Source organism: Meleagris gallopavo, chromosome 16, assembly GCF_905368555.1.
Source record: "Meleagris gallopavo chromosome 16, MGAL_WU_HG_1.1, whole genome shotgun sequence".
NCBI lineage: Eukaryota > Metazoa > Chordata > Aves > Galliformes > Phasianidae > Meleagris > Meleagris gallopavo.
This window is the reverse complement of record NC_139419.1, coordinates 13,895,734-13,912,526: the sequence shown is the minus strand read 5'-3', so window position 1 is coordinate 13,912,526 and position 16,793 is coordinate 13,895,734. Positions and strand designations below refer to the sequence as shown.

At 60.7% G+C, this 16,793-nt stretch overlaps 1 protein-coding gene across 2 annotated transcripts in view; it reads right to left on the bottom strand.

The window, feature by feature from the left end:
* The window catches only part of NTN3 (netrin 3), a 28,012-nt gene extending 12,290 nt beyond the window's left edge, over window positions 1–15,722 (bottom strand). Inside the window, exons 1-3 of one of the 2 annotated variants that reach the window (XM_085237561.1) lie at window positions 15,006–15,722; window positions 6,918–7,889; window positions 479–667 (exon numbers count right to left, since the gene is read on the bottom strand). In XM_085237561.1, the coding sequence (XP_085093687.1) occupies window positions 479–667; window positions 6,918–7,884 (1,156 nt within the window). In that variant the 5' untranslated portion in view covers window positions 7,885–7,889; window positions 15,006–15,722. The remainder of the gene's footprint in view (window positions 1–478; window positions 668–6,917; window positions 7,890–15,005) is intronic. The other variant, XM_085237560.1, reaches the window with a different exon arrangement.
* Window positions 15,723–16,793: the final 1,071 nt, after the last annotated feature.

Genomic DNA, 16,793 nt, shown 5'->3' with positions numbered 1-16,793 from the left:
AGATGCCTCAGGGCAATGCACACTGCCCAGGGGCAGCTCTGCTCAGCACCCCACAGACAGAGCTGCCCATCAGCAGCACCCATGGCAGCACAGCAGGGAGAAGGGAATCCCCGCCAGCATTGCCCAAGCCCTCCCAATGTGAGGAAGCACTACAATCCTTTTGTGATGCAGTGTGAAGACTTCCAAGTGTATCTACTGCCAAGACTACGTTGGTGTCAGAGCCTAATCCTCAGCAAGCTGCCACAGGCATTCTGCAGCACCTGCACAGCTCCACACCTCCCCAAATCCCAACACTAACGGCTGTGCCTACAGTTGTGCCAGGGCCAAGGGCCATTCCTCGTGGGGCAGAGGGGTCTCCCCCAGCCACCTGCTCCCACCGGTCTCCCTCCCCATCCCTTGGGTCTGGGCGCCCACAGACATGCTGGGCTCGAGGCCATTCCCACCATTCCCTCAGGGCAGCAGATGGCTCCCGGCTCACCTTTGCAGGCCTTGCGGTCCGTGATGGACTTGCTGAGGTCCCGGTAGAAGCCCTCCTTGCAGTAGTGGCAGTGCCTCCCAGCCGTGTTGTGTCGGCAGTTGAGGCAAACGCCGCCACTCTTCCTGCCCGACAGCTTGTACAGCTCCATGTTGAAGCGGCAGCGCCGAGCGTGCAGGTTGCAGTTGCAGGCTGCAAAGGAACAGAGTGTCAGCAGGGGCAGCTCAACGTCACCGTGAGCACCAATTGCTGGGGTCAGACAGCGCTCTCTGTGCTCCACGGTCCCCAGCACGGTGGTCATGCCCTCTCCATCCGCACAAACGTGCAGGCATGGCTTTTACTGCATGGAGTCCTAAAAGCTGAGGCTGGTGGTCTGCTGGGATTCTGCTGCACCAGCACTGCCTGAGCAGGGAAACAGGGAAACAGGAGGGGTAAACCCACGCCAGGTGCACAGCACGGACCCCACAGAAGGACTCCGGATGCGGGGTCAGGAAGGAGGAGAACGTGGCTGGAAGTGGTGGTGCAGCCAGCCCCAGTGTGTCATCCAGATGTGCAGCATCTGCCTCGTAAAGGGGTCAGGGCTGGAAGTCAGTAAGGAGAACGGGCACGTGCGGGCATGGAGCATGGGGCTGCTCAGCCAAAGGCAGAGCATTGGGGTGCAGCTGAGCAGGGGTTGTCCATTAGTGCTGGCCGGGCAGTGCCAGCCAGGCACCTGCAACCTGCTGCCCCACAGGGCATCAGCCTCAGCGCCAGCAGCACAGCCCCCAAACTGCTCTTAGTTGAGGCTCTGCTCTGCACACACACACACAGAAGCCCACAGTGACACGCGCATGCACAAACGTGCAGAAGTATGTGTGCACTCTCACATGCACTTACATGTGTGCATGTACAGTCACGTCACAAGCGTGTGCACAAGCATGCATGTTCATATTTGCACACTGGTACGCATGCTCTCATATATGCACACACACACACAGATGCATGCACGTGCCCCCACACACGTGCACACTGATGCAAACACACTATTTCTTTCCTTAGCCACAGGAACTGAGAAGACCCCCTGCCCGATTCCACGTGTGTGAGATAAAAAGGAAAAGCAGTGCCAGTTCCTGTTTAACACTCTCGCAAAAAGATAATGGGAACAAGATTTCCTTTGGCAAAACACAGCGCCCGCCCCCAGCCCCCTCCCTGCGCTGGTAAATTGAGGCTGGGTGAGAGTTTTTCCAGGCGTACTGTGAAATTCATTAACATGTCAGCCCAGATTTAACTGCTGGGCCTGCTTGTCGTTTGTGTGAAGTTTCCCCCGCTCACCCCCCCGGGTCGCCCAGGAGCACATTGGGAGCCTCAGCCTGTGCAGATCAAACGGTCCTGGCATCATGTGGGGAGAGCAGCAGCACACCCTGAACCCAGCCTGCACAACCCCTGAGCCCAGCCTGCCTCCAACTCCCACACACCCCACCTCGGCTCCCTCATATTATGAGATCGGTGTTGTAAAAATCCCAGGGCAGGCACAACACCATTGGGCAGTGGGTGAATCCTGGGGTCTGTTCCTTCTGAGCTCACCTTTTACTGGTGCTGGTGGGGCAAACTCTCATGCTTGGCTGGACAGTGGGAAACGGTGCCTGAAGGAAGAGCAGCACGTTTTGCTGGGTGGTGAGGATGCAGCTGCGTGGCAGGGATGGTGTTGGAAGAGTGGGGATGGTGCTGGCATGGTGGGAATGGTGTTGGGATGATGGGGGTGGTGATGATGTGATGGGGATGTTGCCCCAGTTGTCACCCATTCAGGAGTTAGGAGATTCATAAAGCAAGCACCTGATTCTGCACAGAATTAAACAAAGACCTTCATGTGGGTCCCAACTGAGTGCGCTTGTTGACTTGGTGCACCAGGCATGGACCAACTCCCAAATCCCAACTGGGATAACAGTGACGCAGTGGGCACAGTGGGGATGTGGTGCAGCAGGGATGCAGCTGCTCTGCCAGGCTCTGCGTAGGGCCAGCACCAGCGCACAGGCTGCTGCTCCGTCCCCAGGCTGGGGGGACAGGCCAGGGTGGCTTGTGTTGCTGAGTGGAGGCACCTGCAGGGAAATAATTCTGGGGGCAAAGGGACCCTATTTTTGCCTTGCTCACCCAGCAGGAGAAATCCTGGGCCCCTGCAAGCTCCTGCATCTTCTGGGAAGCAGAAGGGACATGGGGGCAGTGGAGGAGGAAGGTCAGGTAAATGATTCACCACGGCCATCACAGGTCTCTCTCTGCCCCAGTTTAATTGGTGATGGAGTAACTGGCCCGGCCTTTCTGTGGCATTGAAGCAGGGCCAGGGGCTGGCTCACTGCCCTGCTGCTGTGTGGCACGTCCCCACCAGCCCCAGGGCCACCCCTGCATGGCTACAGAACTGTCCCAGAACTGAGAACTGCTCCGAGGGTACCAGAGTGATACTGGCCATACATTCTCGCTGTGAGGATGTGGCCAGTCTTGGCCATGCTGGGATGGGGACAGGGTCACAGTGTGGCACATGAGAGGCTCTGCACTCCTGGGCATGCAGTGCTAATCGGAGCGGACGGTCCCCCTCACACTGTGCTAAATGCTTGTGCTGTTCTCAGAGCCGACTTGGTTGCAAGCTCTGTCTGTCTCCTGTTAATCACTAATTAAAGGCTTGAATGCTCCCTGCTGTTTGGGGTATTAATAAGAATTTAATTGCACAGTTTGGGGCTAATTACGTGGTGGTTTGCTTCTGCCCTTGTACAGTATGCCCAATTAAACAATCATATGATCAATTAAACAATCACAAGATCTAATAATTTGCAATAATAGACTAATTAAACGTCAACACCTTGAAATGGGGCCGCCTTCTGTCCCCCTTTTGAAGGCTTTGAACCCCCGCCTGGACTCTGACTACCCCAATACCTCCTCCCCCCAGCTCCCCACGGGTCAGCAGCGAGGTGATGGTGGGAGGGGTGCATGGCTGGGGACCCCCTGTGGGGACAAGGGACGGGCAGCATCGTGCATGGGGAGCACACGTGCAGCAGATGCCGGTGCCAGCAGGACATGAGGGGGTTCGCCGCCCCCACGAGCTCCCTGGGAGTGATTAGTTAACGGAGCTGGCTCAGCGAAACCCTAGACCGGCTGCCGCTGCCAACCCGCAGCGGATTCGAGCTACGCCCCTGCTTTGGCTGGAGGGGAGCCCAGCCGGGAGGCGAGGCGGGACGGCTGCCCCTCAGCCCCGGAGAGGAGCGGGGCAGGAGAGCCCGTGCGCCCAGTGCCAGCACGCGGGCCGTTCCCTGCCTCTGCGGGACGGCGACGGGGACAGGGACGCAGGCACAGCCGGGATGGCACTGCCGCACAGCAGCCCAGCTCGCCACCTGGCCGCCAGGAAGCAGCCCGGGGCCTGTGAGCCCCCAGTGAGGATGGCGTGAGGCTGAGCCACCGCAGCCCACCCCAGGAGCAGGGCTCGGGGCTCGCAGCTGAGCTCTAATGCCCTCCGTTGCAGGCAGACCCCCGGCTCCGGCTCGCCCAGTGCCCCGCAGCCGCTGGGGAGGGAGGATGCTGGGGGGGGAGGGCGTCTGCTGCCCTGCTCACCGCCTCCCGGAGCCACCTCCTGCCTGGCACCAGTGTAAAGGAGGCCAGGTCAGCTCACTGGGCTTAAAAAGGGGATTTCTGAAGGAATTCTGCATCGGGAGCTCTGAGATATAAAAACAAGAAAACGTGCACAAGGAGGGGACAGAGGGGACGAATGAAGGAGAGGCGGGCCTGCAAAACCCATCAGCACTCCTCCGCGCACCGGCATCCCACATCGATGCCCTCAGTTCCTGGCCGCTCCTCTGCCCGGTGCGGGGGAAGAGCAGTCCCACCGGGAGCACGCAGAGCCCGGATCAAAGCGAGCCCCGAGTTCTATCCGTGGGCTCCGCAGGTTCTGCTCCGGGAGCAGGGTCTCCCCTTTGTGCCGCGAGCAGAAAGGCACTCCAGCCGCGGCGGCGACAATGGGAACAAGAGCTCCAGCATTACCAGCGAGTGGATCAATTACTTCCAGTGGCTGCTTTGCGCTAATCCGCTCCCCCCTGCCTTGGGGACAGCCTCCCGACTGGGGCACCGGGCTCTGGGTGGCAGCTCCGCGGGAACAGCAGCAGGGATGGAGGACAGGGCAGGGCAGGACTGCCAGAACAGCACTAATGCGTCCCCCAGGGGGCTGGGGAGACTCGTGACCCTGCCCACACCTCTGTGCTGTGGGGATTTCCCCTCCCTGAGCCCATCCCAGAGGTTGGGAGGGCCCGGCTGTGCCCGGGGGACACCGGCACTGCTCTGCAGGCAGCCCGGTGGGCACGGGGCCATGCACCCTGCAGCATGGAGCTGGCCTCGCTCTCGTGCCAAGCTGGCAGTGTGGCAAAGCCACTGTTGTCAGCCCAGCTGTGACCTCCCCAAATCTGACCTGTGAACAACACTCAGCTATGCGGAGTGGCAGCGTCTCTGCTCCCTACAGACACTGCAGCACCTCCTCGATGCACACATCTTTGCCTTCCTGCTGAAAGGCACGCATCTCTGCTGTTCTCACCTCTGCACTCCTTAGCACCGGTGAGAAGCAGAAATTCTCGTGACAAGAGAAAAGCAGAACCCATGGGAAGCCCTAAAAACAGCGCCCACCTGCCCAGACCTCCGTCCTCCTGCACACGCCATGGGCCAGCTCAGCTGCTGCACAAACTCCCAGGAAAATGGGGATGGATGTACCAGCTTTGTTTTTTGACCCAGATGCACACGTGGCCATGCCTGTACTCCACCGTGGGGCAGGACTTCCCCTCATTCCCTATCCAGAGCTGCTCACACAGCTGGGTGAGTCCACAGCCATACGGGCAGCACCAGGGAGCACAGGGCAGAAACTGCACCAGCCCCTCGACTCCATCCCCGCTGCACACATGGGGATGCAGAGCACTCCGGGGCACTCCGACCGCCTTCCTCCTCCTCCTCCTCCTCCTCTTCCACCACGGGGCAGCATAGGGCTGGGGCGTGGGACGGAGTCGGAAACCCCACAGCCTGGGCTGAGCAAAGGGAACTTCCCGGGCGGCCTCTCCTTTTAATTGGTGCTAATTGCTGCGTCTGTTCGTGCTGGCTGGGGAGATGTCATTGTTGAAAGGCACAGAGGGGAAGGCTCGGGGAGCTAATCCAGCTTTCAGCCGCTAAGCCCTTCGGAGGCGTGTGATGGAGGAGCTCTTTCAGGTCCCTTCAGAGAAGGCACAAAGCCCGAGAGGGAAAAGGGAGAAAGAAGGGGATCGAATCAACAGGAAAAACCACTTTCACACGCAGCTTGGCTAAGGGCCTTTGTGTGCGGGGTTTGTCAGGGTGTCTTGAAGGGACCGCTCCGTGCCCCTGCCTCCTCCCCACTCTTCTTTTCTCTCCCTCGTTTATCTTTTCAGCCTCATCTGCCAAAAGGGATACCCAGCTGGGGGAGGCCCTTCGGTCTCCTCTTCGGTCACCCATCCTGCAGGGCAGAGCGAAGGGCACAGTGCAGCACGGGGCAGAGGGGCTGCTGGGTCGGGGTCCTCCTTTTGGTCCACCTCAAATTTTGCTCCCAAATGTGGTGTTTTGAGGCAAGCAGGGAAACATCAGGGCTAACCCACTCCCATGGGGTGTGAGGTGTTTTGCAGAATGGCTCAGGCTGTCCCTTTGGACCAGCAAACTTTTTTAGCTTTTTTAGCCTTTTTTTTTTTTCCCCAGAAGAAATCCTCCCTAACAAACATATTGAAGCCAGCAGCTGGGACCTCAACAAGTCATCGATCACGAGCACTAATAGGTCCCCTGACCTCTGGCGCATCCAGCGGGCCATTCGGGGGTTGATTGATGGTGCGGTTCCCTTGTCCCTATCCTGCTGCCCCCTGGGACTGGGTGGGGGTCCAGGAAGGGGAGGAGCCGGTTCCTCCCTCTCCCAGGGCTTTGTGGGGCTCTGGCATCCCCCATGCTGCATGGACAAAAGGCAAAAGCCTCACAGAAACCCCAAAGAAACAGACATGAGAGCGGGGCAGGCGAGCAACGCGAGATCCATATTTGTGAAAAGTTTCCTTTGGATTACAACACCTTTAATCTGCATAAAGCTTTATAAGGAGAGCTGAGCCAAACCCACAGTACACAGCACCATGTCAGACTGACCGAATGATGACATGCTGAAACGGCAAAGCTCGGACATTCCCTTAAACCCTGCTAGGTTTTCACTGCCTGTACCAAACCCAGTGCCCATCTCTGCCTTATCGCAAGGACAAGCAGCTCCAGTGGGCACCGCTCCACTCACATGCTGATGTCCCAAAACACACCCTCATGCCTTTTAGGGGGGGGCTGAGCGCTCACGGCCAAGCTAACACATCCTATGGGTCACAGGCAGCAGAGGCTCACGCTTGTCCCCATTGCACCCAAGGCTCGGCCCATGTCCCCTCCCCCCGCTCTTGCCCCATGGGACAGCACTTACCCAGGCACTCGTTGGCCTCGCGGGCGCTGGCCCGCTGCCACGGCCGGTCGTAGTGGAAGGGCTTGCAGCGGTCGCACTCGGGCCCCTCGGTGTTGTGCTTGCAGTCGCACACCAGCTTCTGCTCCTTGTCCTTGACGCAGCGCGAGGCGTGCCCATTGCACTTGCAGCGCCCGCCGACCTGCAGCTCGCCCACCGAGTAGTAATAGGGGGTGGCCCCGGCCCCGCCGTCCTCCTCGCCAGCCTCGCGGCCCCCCAGCTCACGGAAGAGGTGGGGACGGCTGAACACCACCCGGATGTCGGTGGCCGTCACCCAGTCCTGCAGCACAGGGCTGCTGTCAAAGTCCTGGGCCGAGGGCCGCCCGTCGAGCGTGCTGAAGGCGATGAGGCCGCCGGTGAGCGGGTAGAGGTCGGTGAGGCCGTCGGTGCACAGTGCCTCCTGCTCGTTCTGCTTGGTGACGGTGGCCTTGCTGGGCTTGCCGTAGATCTTGCGGCACTGCGAGGAGTAGTACTGGTAGGGCACCCACGTCTTGCCATAGTCCATGGACTTGAAGATGGCGGTGGACTCCGGCCGGGGCGAGCAGAACTGGAGGCTGACGTAGACCACCTCGAACTTCTTGCCGAGGGAGAGGGTGAGGGTGACGTTGTGGGGCAGGTGGTGCAGGGTCTCGGAGCGCCAGCACGTCATGTTGGCGGCGGTGTTGAGGTCGGTCAGGTAGGCGGGTGGGTGGGCTCGGCGGGGGTCCGAGGCATCGCAGTGCCGAGTCGGGGGCTTCCCACAGGTGCTGGAAGCCTGCACCTCCTTCCCGAAGGCAGCGTTGACAAACTCGGGGATGCAGCGGCGGGGAGCCCCACTCTCATCATAGCAGGGGTCCGGGGGTGTCTGCTGAGCCACGAAGGGGTTTGCAGTCTGTGCCAGGCGCAGCACGCTGGCGGTGAGCAGCAGGCGCAGGAGCTGTGGGGCCTCCATCCTCCCTGGGACGAGAGCACAGAGTGAGGGATGGCAGGGCATGGCGCACCCATAGCTCAGCACTGCCCCTGCAGGGGGCACAGGGTGCAGGGATGAGCTCAACACCCGGGCATTGGGCTGCAAATGTCCTCCCACACCGTGCCCTGCCACAGCATCATCTCAGGATGCCCTACTGACAGCATTGGAAGGAAGAAGTCAGAAACAGCCCCTTCCTGCACAAACGCCCTGCAGGTTTCAGGCAGGATGGCGACATTCACACCCATGGATATCACAGGCCTTTCATGCATGAGGTGATGCCCCTGAGCTGACACTCCCTACAGCAAGAGCATGGGGATGGGACTTAGCCCCACAGCACTGTCACAGCTTGCTGGGGTCAGCACCCCATTCCCCTCTGCCTCTCTGTGAGGTGGACCATCACACATCTCCCTCGCTGCTGACCCTGAGGTGGTTACAAGCCAGTAGCCGACCTCCCTACAAACCCCACTGCCACACAGCCACAGCATTCCCACTGCCAGGAGCTCCTTCTGGCCTTGCTCCCCCAATGGGTTAAGAGCCCCCACCACCCCTGTGCCCTCAGCACAGTCCTGCAGGATGGCTGGGGCTCTGTGCTGCACTCCCAGGAATGAAGTGTTGGTTCCCAGCCCCTGTGTTGCTCCCAGCAGCACGCTCCTGCTGCTGGGGACAGCCCTGTTTCTATTGCTCTGTGTTATTTTCCTTCTGCTGTGGAAGGGAGCTCACCCTGGCCACGCTGCCAAACCACTAATGGGGGAAGCTCCTCCCTCCCCGGCCAGGCCCAGCTCTGCAGCCCCTGAGCCAGCAGCAGGCAGCAGGGAGGGCAACAGCAGCTGGTGCCCAGGGAGTTCCCCACTGCGGAGGGGCCCTTCCCTCTGCTCCACCACCACGGATGGGAGAGGAGCGTCTGCAGCCAACTTGGTGGCTTGCATTGCCCAGCAGCACATCCTCTGCTATTTGCAGAGCCTCTCGGGGACAGCCTTGTGTGTGGCTCAGTGGCCAGGCACTCAGCAAGCAGCACCAAGAATCTCTTGTGCCACGAGCACAGTGAGTGGGTGGCACTGCTAGAGCAAAGGTGGGCACGGGGACAACCCTAGAGAGGAGAGTGTTGCCCAGAGCCATGCCCAGCAGCAGGGCCTGTGGGCAGCAGGCACAGAGCTGTCACTGCAGAGCAGGAAACGCTGTGCCACTCTTCATGCACTGCTGCATTAAAGCTGGCAGAGGCTGGAGCTACAGGAGATGTGCCTCACCCCAAACCCTATTCTTCCTGGGCAGACTGTGATGGAAACACACTGGGATGCAATCACCCTGACCCTAAGCCATCCACCTGCTTCTGTGCATGTGGCATCACTGCTGCTTGCAGGACACCTGCAGTGAGCAGGGGAACATCACCCAGAGAGCGGCAATGCAGGAGCACGAGGACTTGCACTCAGCGGAGCCCTGCCTATGCCCCACCACCTCCAGCCAGGTTTGCACCATGTGCTGCACCACACATAGCAGGAGAGCACCTGTGTGTTCCTGGGCTACAACAAAACCTTCTCCATCAGGATCTTTTCTGGTCTTTCCAAATCATTTTTTTCCTGATCTTCCCCTGCAAACTTAGCAGCTTTGTGCTGGCAGCAAGCTGCTGGGGGTTCCCCAAGAGCTGCATTGCAGCTAAGCCACATTCTAAGCCCCCTGGTGCAGTTCAGTCTGTTTGCTTGCTCCCTGCACATTCACCCCATGCCTGCCAAGGGGATGAGGCTCATGCTGTGCACAGGGGGAGCTGCCCAGGTTGCTCTGGCCATCACCTGCCCTAGATGCTGGGCTCTGCTGCCCACGTCTGCCTGGTGCATGCTAGTGAGATGCCCCGCACAGAGCGTAGAACAGCCCCATCCTTCCCACGAGCTTCCAGCTCTCCCATCGCTCACGTCCCATGTGAGCAGGGAACTCCCCTTCCTGCCCCAGGGAGGGAACGGATGGGGCGCAGCCACCACCCCAGCCCTATGTGTCACAAGGGGGCATCTCCGAAAGGATGGATGACCCGTGGGATGACACCCATGGCAGAGGCCTTGCTGCCCTACGCTGTGCTCTGGTGCCCAAACTTTTGGGGCTACGCTGGGGAGCAGCCGTGGAGGAGCTGGGCCCCGGCGCTTGCCGAGCAGCGTGTCGGCACTGCAGAGGCACCGTGTGAATGGAAATCATTATCATCTGCCAGACCACACACATGCACACACGCTCCGTGTGCAGCTCACCCCATTATCCCACTGAAAGGGAGCCGGGGCCGGTGGTCTCCACGGGTCTCACCTCTGCATCGGAGAGGAGGGCAGCTGCAATCTGCTCCCTTTTATGCATATTCAGCGTGACCCCTGGGCTGTCGGCAAGCTGCCAGGGAGGCCCGACAGTGGGTTTTTCTCTCCTAGCTCCACCTGCCCCCCTTCCACTTCCCTCTTTGGTGCCCTTGCTTCAAACCTAATGGAGACACTGCCAGCTGAGTGCTGGAGAAGGCATCCCAGGAGCAATGCTGATTCTGCATCAGGATGGATTTGGCCCTCCATGACCCTGGGCGAGGGTGAGGTTCCCTCATGCCTTCCAGCCGGGTGAGGACACGATGCCAGCCACAGCAGGAGCGTGGCACATGGTTTGCCCTCTCCGAGGCCACAGCCTCTATCCCAGCTGCTGCCGTGGCCACGCTCCTCCCCAGTGGCAGTTGCATTTTTGAGGTGGGTGATTTCCTCACTCCTCTGGTTGGGGAATGCTAACAGCCATGCGGTTTGGAAGAAAGTCCCCATGCCTTCACACTCGGAAGTGCTTTGCACTTTAAAAATTAGCTGCTATGCACGGCATCTCCACAACCCTGAGCCCCAGAGCAGCACTGCCAGGGGCACCCATGGTTCTGCACCGCCTGCAGACACGCCGGAGTCTCACTGGGATGATGCAGACATCCTGTCCTCCCCCCGTAGGCACCGTGCTGCAGGTGTGCTGGGTTTGGATGCTGAACACAGGTCCTAGTGCTGGCTGGGCGCTCATCGGCCTCAGTGCAAAGTCTGGATGCACGAAGGCAGGTGCAGCAGGTGAGCGGCACGGGAAGAACACACTTCCCAGCGCTGACCCCCGTGCCTGCAGCAGGTCCAGGGTCACTGGGGAGCAGAGCGAGGCCGCGGCAGCTTTGCAGAGGTAATTATAGGATTAAGTGGAACAACATGGGGAGGGGAGGGAAGGCGGTTATTAGCCAGATTTGATCCCAGGACCTTTGCGGCGCAGGAGCAGCCTTCTCCAATTAAAGCAGCGGGGAAGCCGTGAGCAGCCTGAGCAATGGCCACACCACGCGCCGCAGCCCGGCCACCGCAGCAGCACTCCAGGGTGCAATGGAGGCCCGAGTCATGCACTGGTAGATGCCATTTAGCACATGGCCGACAACGGCCACAGCTGGGTAATGAGCCCACAAAGGGCAGGGGAAGCGCATTGGGCTCACCCAGCCCTATCTCCTCAACGCTCTGCTTGGGCAGAGGGTGTCTGGTCCCCGCTGGGTGTGGGCAGAGATGCAGGGTGCTGGAGCCACAGGGCTCTGTGCAGCACAGCACAGTGAGGGGTGGAAGCATCCAGCAGGGCACAGGGGACCTGAGCAGATGAGGGGCTCCGCCCCACATGTGCTGCAGGAGAGACCCACGGGGCATCTGCTCAATTCCATGAGCTGGGAGGCCATGGAGCCCCTCTTTATGTGTCTGCTAGTGCCAGCTGGGGGCTTCGGGCCTCCAGCAAGAGGCATGCATCAGGACCAAAATCGGACTCTGGACACAGATAAATAATTCCATGTGTCATTAGGACAAAAACACAATGGAGAAATATTTAAAAGGAAAGGAAAAACCCCATGCACTGGGAGCAGGCTTGGCTTTTGGGCAGGAAGGGGCGAGGCAGAGCGTGCCACAGTGGGGCTGCGGGCATCAGGGACAGGCTAAGGCTGTGGGCACTGGAGCAGCCGCCCACCAGGACGAGGCTGCGGCTCCCGCGCAGCACAGTCCTGACCGAGCTCCCTCTTCCCCCTTCATTTCTGATTTCAGAGGGCTGTCAATGCATACAGACCCACAACCACTCCCCTATTGTGGAGCTGCTCGCTCCTTGCAGCCCCTCAGGCTTGCAGCCCGTGCCCCACGCTGTGCACATGGCTCATGTGGGCGACGCGAGGCAGCGCGCTCCCGCAGCAGGCGCTCGGCGACAGCTATTGCAATGCTCTCTGGCAGGCTGGAGGCAGCATTACACAAGCCATACGGTACCCCAGCAGTGCCAAGAGACGCATACATATTACCCCGCACGCAGGAAAGGATGGTCCAGATTCTGACCTCAGCCCCTCTGGCATCAGACAGAAGCAGCTCCATTCAGACCAGGCCAAGCAAGACGTAAGCGACTCCATTCAAATTTACACTGGCATACCTGTGGTCAGCATCTGGCCTGGCTTGAATTAGCTTCAGTCTGACGTTACAAAAGGGAGGAACAGTGCCCAGATTTCCTAGGTTATCGAAAACAAAAAAAAGGAGTCCACCCAAACCACCCAAGGCCACTCAGACATGTGCACGGACGTTCGGATGCATCACCCACTTTGGGAGCTTTCGGTGAGCCGCCCCCAGGGAGGACCTGCTGAGGCTGTGCAGTGCCCCGTTTAGCTCTGGGCAGAGCCTGTCCCCTCGCTGGGGTGAGGCTCATGGCACAGTGGGGCTGAGCCCACTTCACTGTGACACTCGACTCACCGCAGAGCGGGGCGAGCACTTCCCACCAGCGCCAGCTGCAGATCTCCTCACCCGACAACACCAGCCCACCGAGCTCCAGCCTTGTGGGAGCAGAGAGCACAGCTGCCTCCATGCTGCCATGTTGGTTCATCTCTGCTACCGCTCGACTCGCTCTGTCACATACTGGGGACCCTCCCATCACTCCCCACGGCGCTCGGCCCCATTGCAGAGCCCTCACGGCTCCTGCCCTTTCCACTCCATCTGGGAATAAAGCGATCTGGTTTCCATAACGGCCCTTGTTGCCTTTTCACAACATGCCGGGCACAGATGTTGAAAATAGTCTGGATGAATATTTAAAATGGTATTCAGAGATGAGAACATTTGGCCAGCTTTGAAAGATCTCTCACATCGGGTACGGGATGGCTCACGACAACGGGGCCGGAAGCGCGCTGCACTCTGACATCTCTCTCTCTCTCTGGCTATGGGTACCACGTTTCATGCCCCTGGTGTCACACTGCCTGTTACTGACTGCCAGCCAAGTCTGCAGCATTTGGAAGAGGCTGTCACGTACGTTTTTAACATCACGGGGCAAAGTGGAATATGGAAAATCTGTCGCATTTCCATACTGAGCCTAAGTGTCCTGCGCAGGCTCAGGGAGGGACTGGTGGGGGCACACAGAATAATTGCTTCCTTATGGAGCAGGGCCCAGGTGGGAGGTGGGGGAACAGGAGGCAGAGGTGCTGCTTCCCTGGAGAGGGCAGATGGAGGCAGCCCCATTGGGAGCACATCTCCAGGGCCTGCACCGCCACTCGCCTCCTCCCAGGGCCCTTGCCCAGCTCTGCACCTCCCCCAGTTGCTGCCCAGGAAGCCCCTCAGCACACCGTGCCGAAAGCCCTTGGCTGCCAGCACCCCTCCACCGGGGCTCCTTGGCAGTTTGCATTTTGCAAGGCTCCTTAGTGGAAGCTGCATCCCCACACACAGATCCTTCTCTCCAGGCTCACTCTGGTTCCTGCCAAAGCCAGCATGGCACCTGCCATCGACACGGACCTGATGCCTTCCTGCTGCACACCTCACCTCACCGGGCGGTGAGGATCCCACGGCACAGCACATCCAGTGCTGGAACAGCAGGACCTCCATCCGGCGGTCAGAAAAGCACAGCAGCTCCCTCTGTTTTATAATGGGAATACTGCAGAAAGGAAAGGTGCCACCATCCATCACAACGCCTCGAAGCGGGTGTCTGCAGCATGGCTCAGGCCCTGTCTCTGCTGAACCGGTGACAAGGAGCTGCGGTCCCTCCTTGCCTTGGGAGTGGGCAGCAGTGGATTCAGTGAAGGAAGAAGGACTTGTGTCACTCCTGGCTACTGAGGGGCTGCAAACCCCAGGGTACCCTCAGCACCACCGTGGGTCCCTCACAGACAGCACTGCCAGAGGTGGGGATGCTCAGCATGGCTCACATCTCACCCCCTGCCCGCATGCATCTGAGCTCACACCAGAGCTGAACGCACACACGAGTTCTGCCCGGCAGGACCCGCACTGCTCCATCCTCGCCCTCCCTCACCGTCCAGCTCACAGCATGGTGAGAGCCGGGCCGCGTGAGAGGCTGCCGAGCACCACATCCCCAGCGCAGCAGCCAGTCCTTATCCCAGCAAAGGTATTTCCATCCACCCACCCACTCTCCTGCGGCACGGGAAAGCTGTGGGAGGGACGGCGTTTCAAAAAAATGAGGGTTCAGCAGCAGCTCTGGGACAGAAAGGCAAAAGGAAAACCACCGAACGCAGCCGGGCTTCCCTTCTCCCCCCCTCACCACCCGCTCACACACTGCGCTGTGCAGGGGCAGCTCTTCCCCCAGCTGCAGTGTAGAGCCAAGGCATGGTGGGGTGGGGGGGAGGGGATCCGGGGGTTCTCCAGCAGTCCGAACGCGCCGCAGCTGAGAGCAGCCTGCGGGAGCCTTTCCCGAAGGGAACCCCCCCTCTACCGTGCAGGATGATGATCCCCGACCCTGGCAGAGCCGCACAGCCGAGGTGCCAGCGCTCGGTGCCCGCAGAAACCGGGCACTGCTCCCGCATTGGGGGTCGGGGCTGCGGTCCCTCCCGGCAGCGCGGGGGCAGCGAGGCCGCGGAGCTTCGCGCAGCGCCGGGCACTCCCTTCCCCCTCCAGGGCCAGGCCGAGCCGGGACAAAGCGCGGAGCGACGGAGCTCCGTGCCGGGGGTTCGGCCGTGCCCGTGGGGGCACCGCGGGGAAAGCCCCGTTTTTCGGCGAACCCGGAGAGAAAGGATGAAACGGGAGGGGGGGGGGGAAGGGCGGGTGGGGGAGAAAGGGGAGGAATAAAAGGCAGCGAGGGAGGGAGCGGTGGGAAGGGACGCGGGGAGCTGCTTCCCGCGCCGGGAAGTTGGAGGAGCAGCTTACCGCGGCCGGGCAGGTAGCGGGCTCGGTCCGCCGGAGGGTCCGGGGCCGCGGCGGCGAGAGGAACCGGGGCCGCCACAGCAGCGCGGGCGGCAGTGCGGGGCCGCTCCCCTTCCCTTGGCTGATGGCAACAGGAAAAAAGAAAAAAAAAAAAAAAAAAAGGAGGAAAAAAAAAAAAGGAGAAAAAGAGAAAGAAAGAAAGAAAGAAAGAAAAAAAAGCAATAATAATAATTTTCCAGGAAATAATTAAAAAAAAAATAGAGCGAAAGCAAAATAAGGCGAAATAGAGCGAAGCGGGAGCGCTGCTCCGGCGCTGCGGGCGGGTCCACAGCGCTGTGCCCGCAGCCGGCAGAGCTCCCGCCCGCTCCACCGCACTGCCCGTGGCTGCTCGGGGGGCGGCGGGGAAGGAACGAAGGAGAAAAGGAGAGGAAAAGAAAAAAAAAATAATTTAGGGGAAAAAAAAATCCACCAGAAAAAAAAAATACAAAAGCCAAGAAGCGGAGAACCCGAGTCCCGGCCGCTGCCTGGAAGCGGAGTAAAAAGGCTCCAATAAATCCCGGGTTGAAAAGAAGGGAAAAGTCACCTCCCCGAGGAAATCAGAAGCAGATTTCGAGCCATTTAATCACATGCAGGGAGGTGTGTGTGCGTGTGTGCGCCGCCCGCCGCGCCGCTGCCAGCCCTGCCTCCGCCCTCCCGCCGCCGCGGCCGCCCCGCCGGGAGCGCAGCGGGCCGGGAAGGGGCCGGCCGGGGGCTGGGAGCGGAACGCAGCGGGCCGGGAGGAGAAGGGAAGGAGGGGAAGAGAAGCAAAGGGCCGCCCCGCCGGGAGAGCCGTCCCTGTCGGGGCTCCCACCTGCCGCCCGGCCGCGCTGCCCCCCATTCCGCCCCCCACCCCGGAGCCCTGGGTCGCTCTCCGCTCTCCCCCCGCCGGCAGCGCGCTTTGCCCGACGTGCGCCCATCAGCGGGGTGCGCTCTGCGAGGAAAGCGGCCCGTAATCCTCCCCTGCTTCCCAGAGCAGAAGCAACGAGGGATTTACCAGGCGAGGAGCAGCCTCCCGTTCCTTACAGGATCGGCTCCGTCCCGTGATGCGGGGGCTCTTCACGTGTTGCCGCACCGGCGCTCGGCCCGTCGTGGTTGGGCAGGAGGGAGGAGGGACGTGGGCATCTCCGCTGGCACAGGCTGCCCAGCGCGGCGGCCCCGGGCCCCCCAGCAGCTGCCTGCCCCCAGCCATCCCGGGCCACCTGCGTTCCAGCTGACTCCAGGAGTGCCGGCTGTGTGTGGGGGGGTGAAACTAATTTAATCAGCATTTGTGTGAGGCGGTGGAGGGGAGCAGAAAACCTGGATCTGGATCCCCCTGCTCCCTGAGCCCACCGAGGCTGAGCTCACGGCAGCGTGGTCCTCAGGCTCACCCCCCCGTCCCACCCGCGGTTGCCGCTACAACGAACACGAGGACCGAGGAGGGCACTGTGGAAGGGCACGGCGTTGCACGGCGCTGGAGCTGCCCACCCGCTGCACCACCTGCGCCAGGCCCCAGCCCGCATCACCCGCTCCCGGAGGAGTCGGTTAGCCACATCCTGTTGCTTCGGGGAAGCAGGTTGCAGGGGAGGGGTCTCCCCCGCCGGGCTGGCAGATGCTGGAGGAGGAGACCCCAGCTGGCCGCAAGGCCCTGGGGAAAGGCTGTTTGCAGCTCGCAGCCTTGTAGCACAAAATGTATTTCCCCAGCAGAGGGAACAGGGATAAATAAGGGCAAAGCCACCAAGTGACAGCGAAGGGAAGTAGGAGATGGACGGGGGA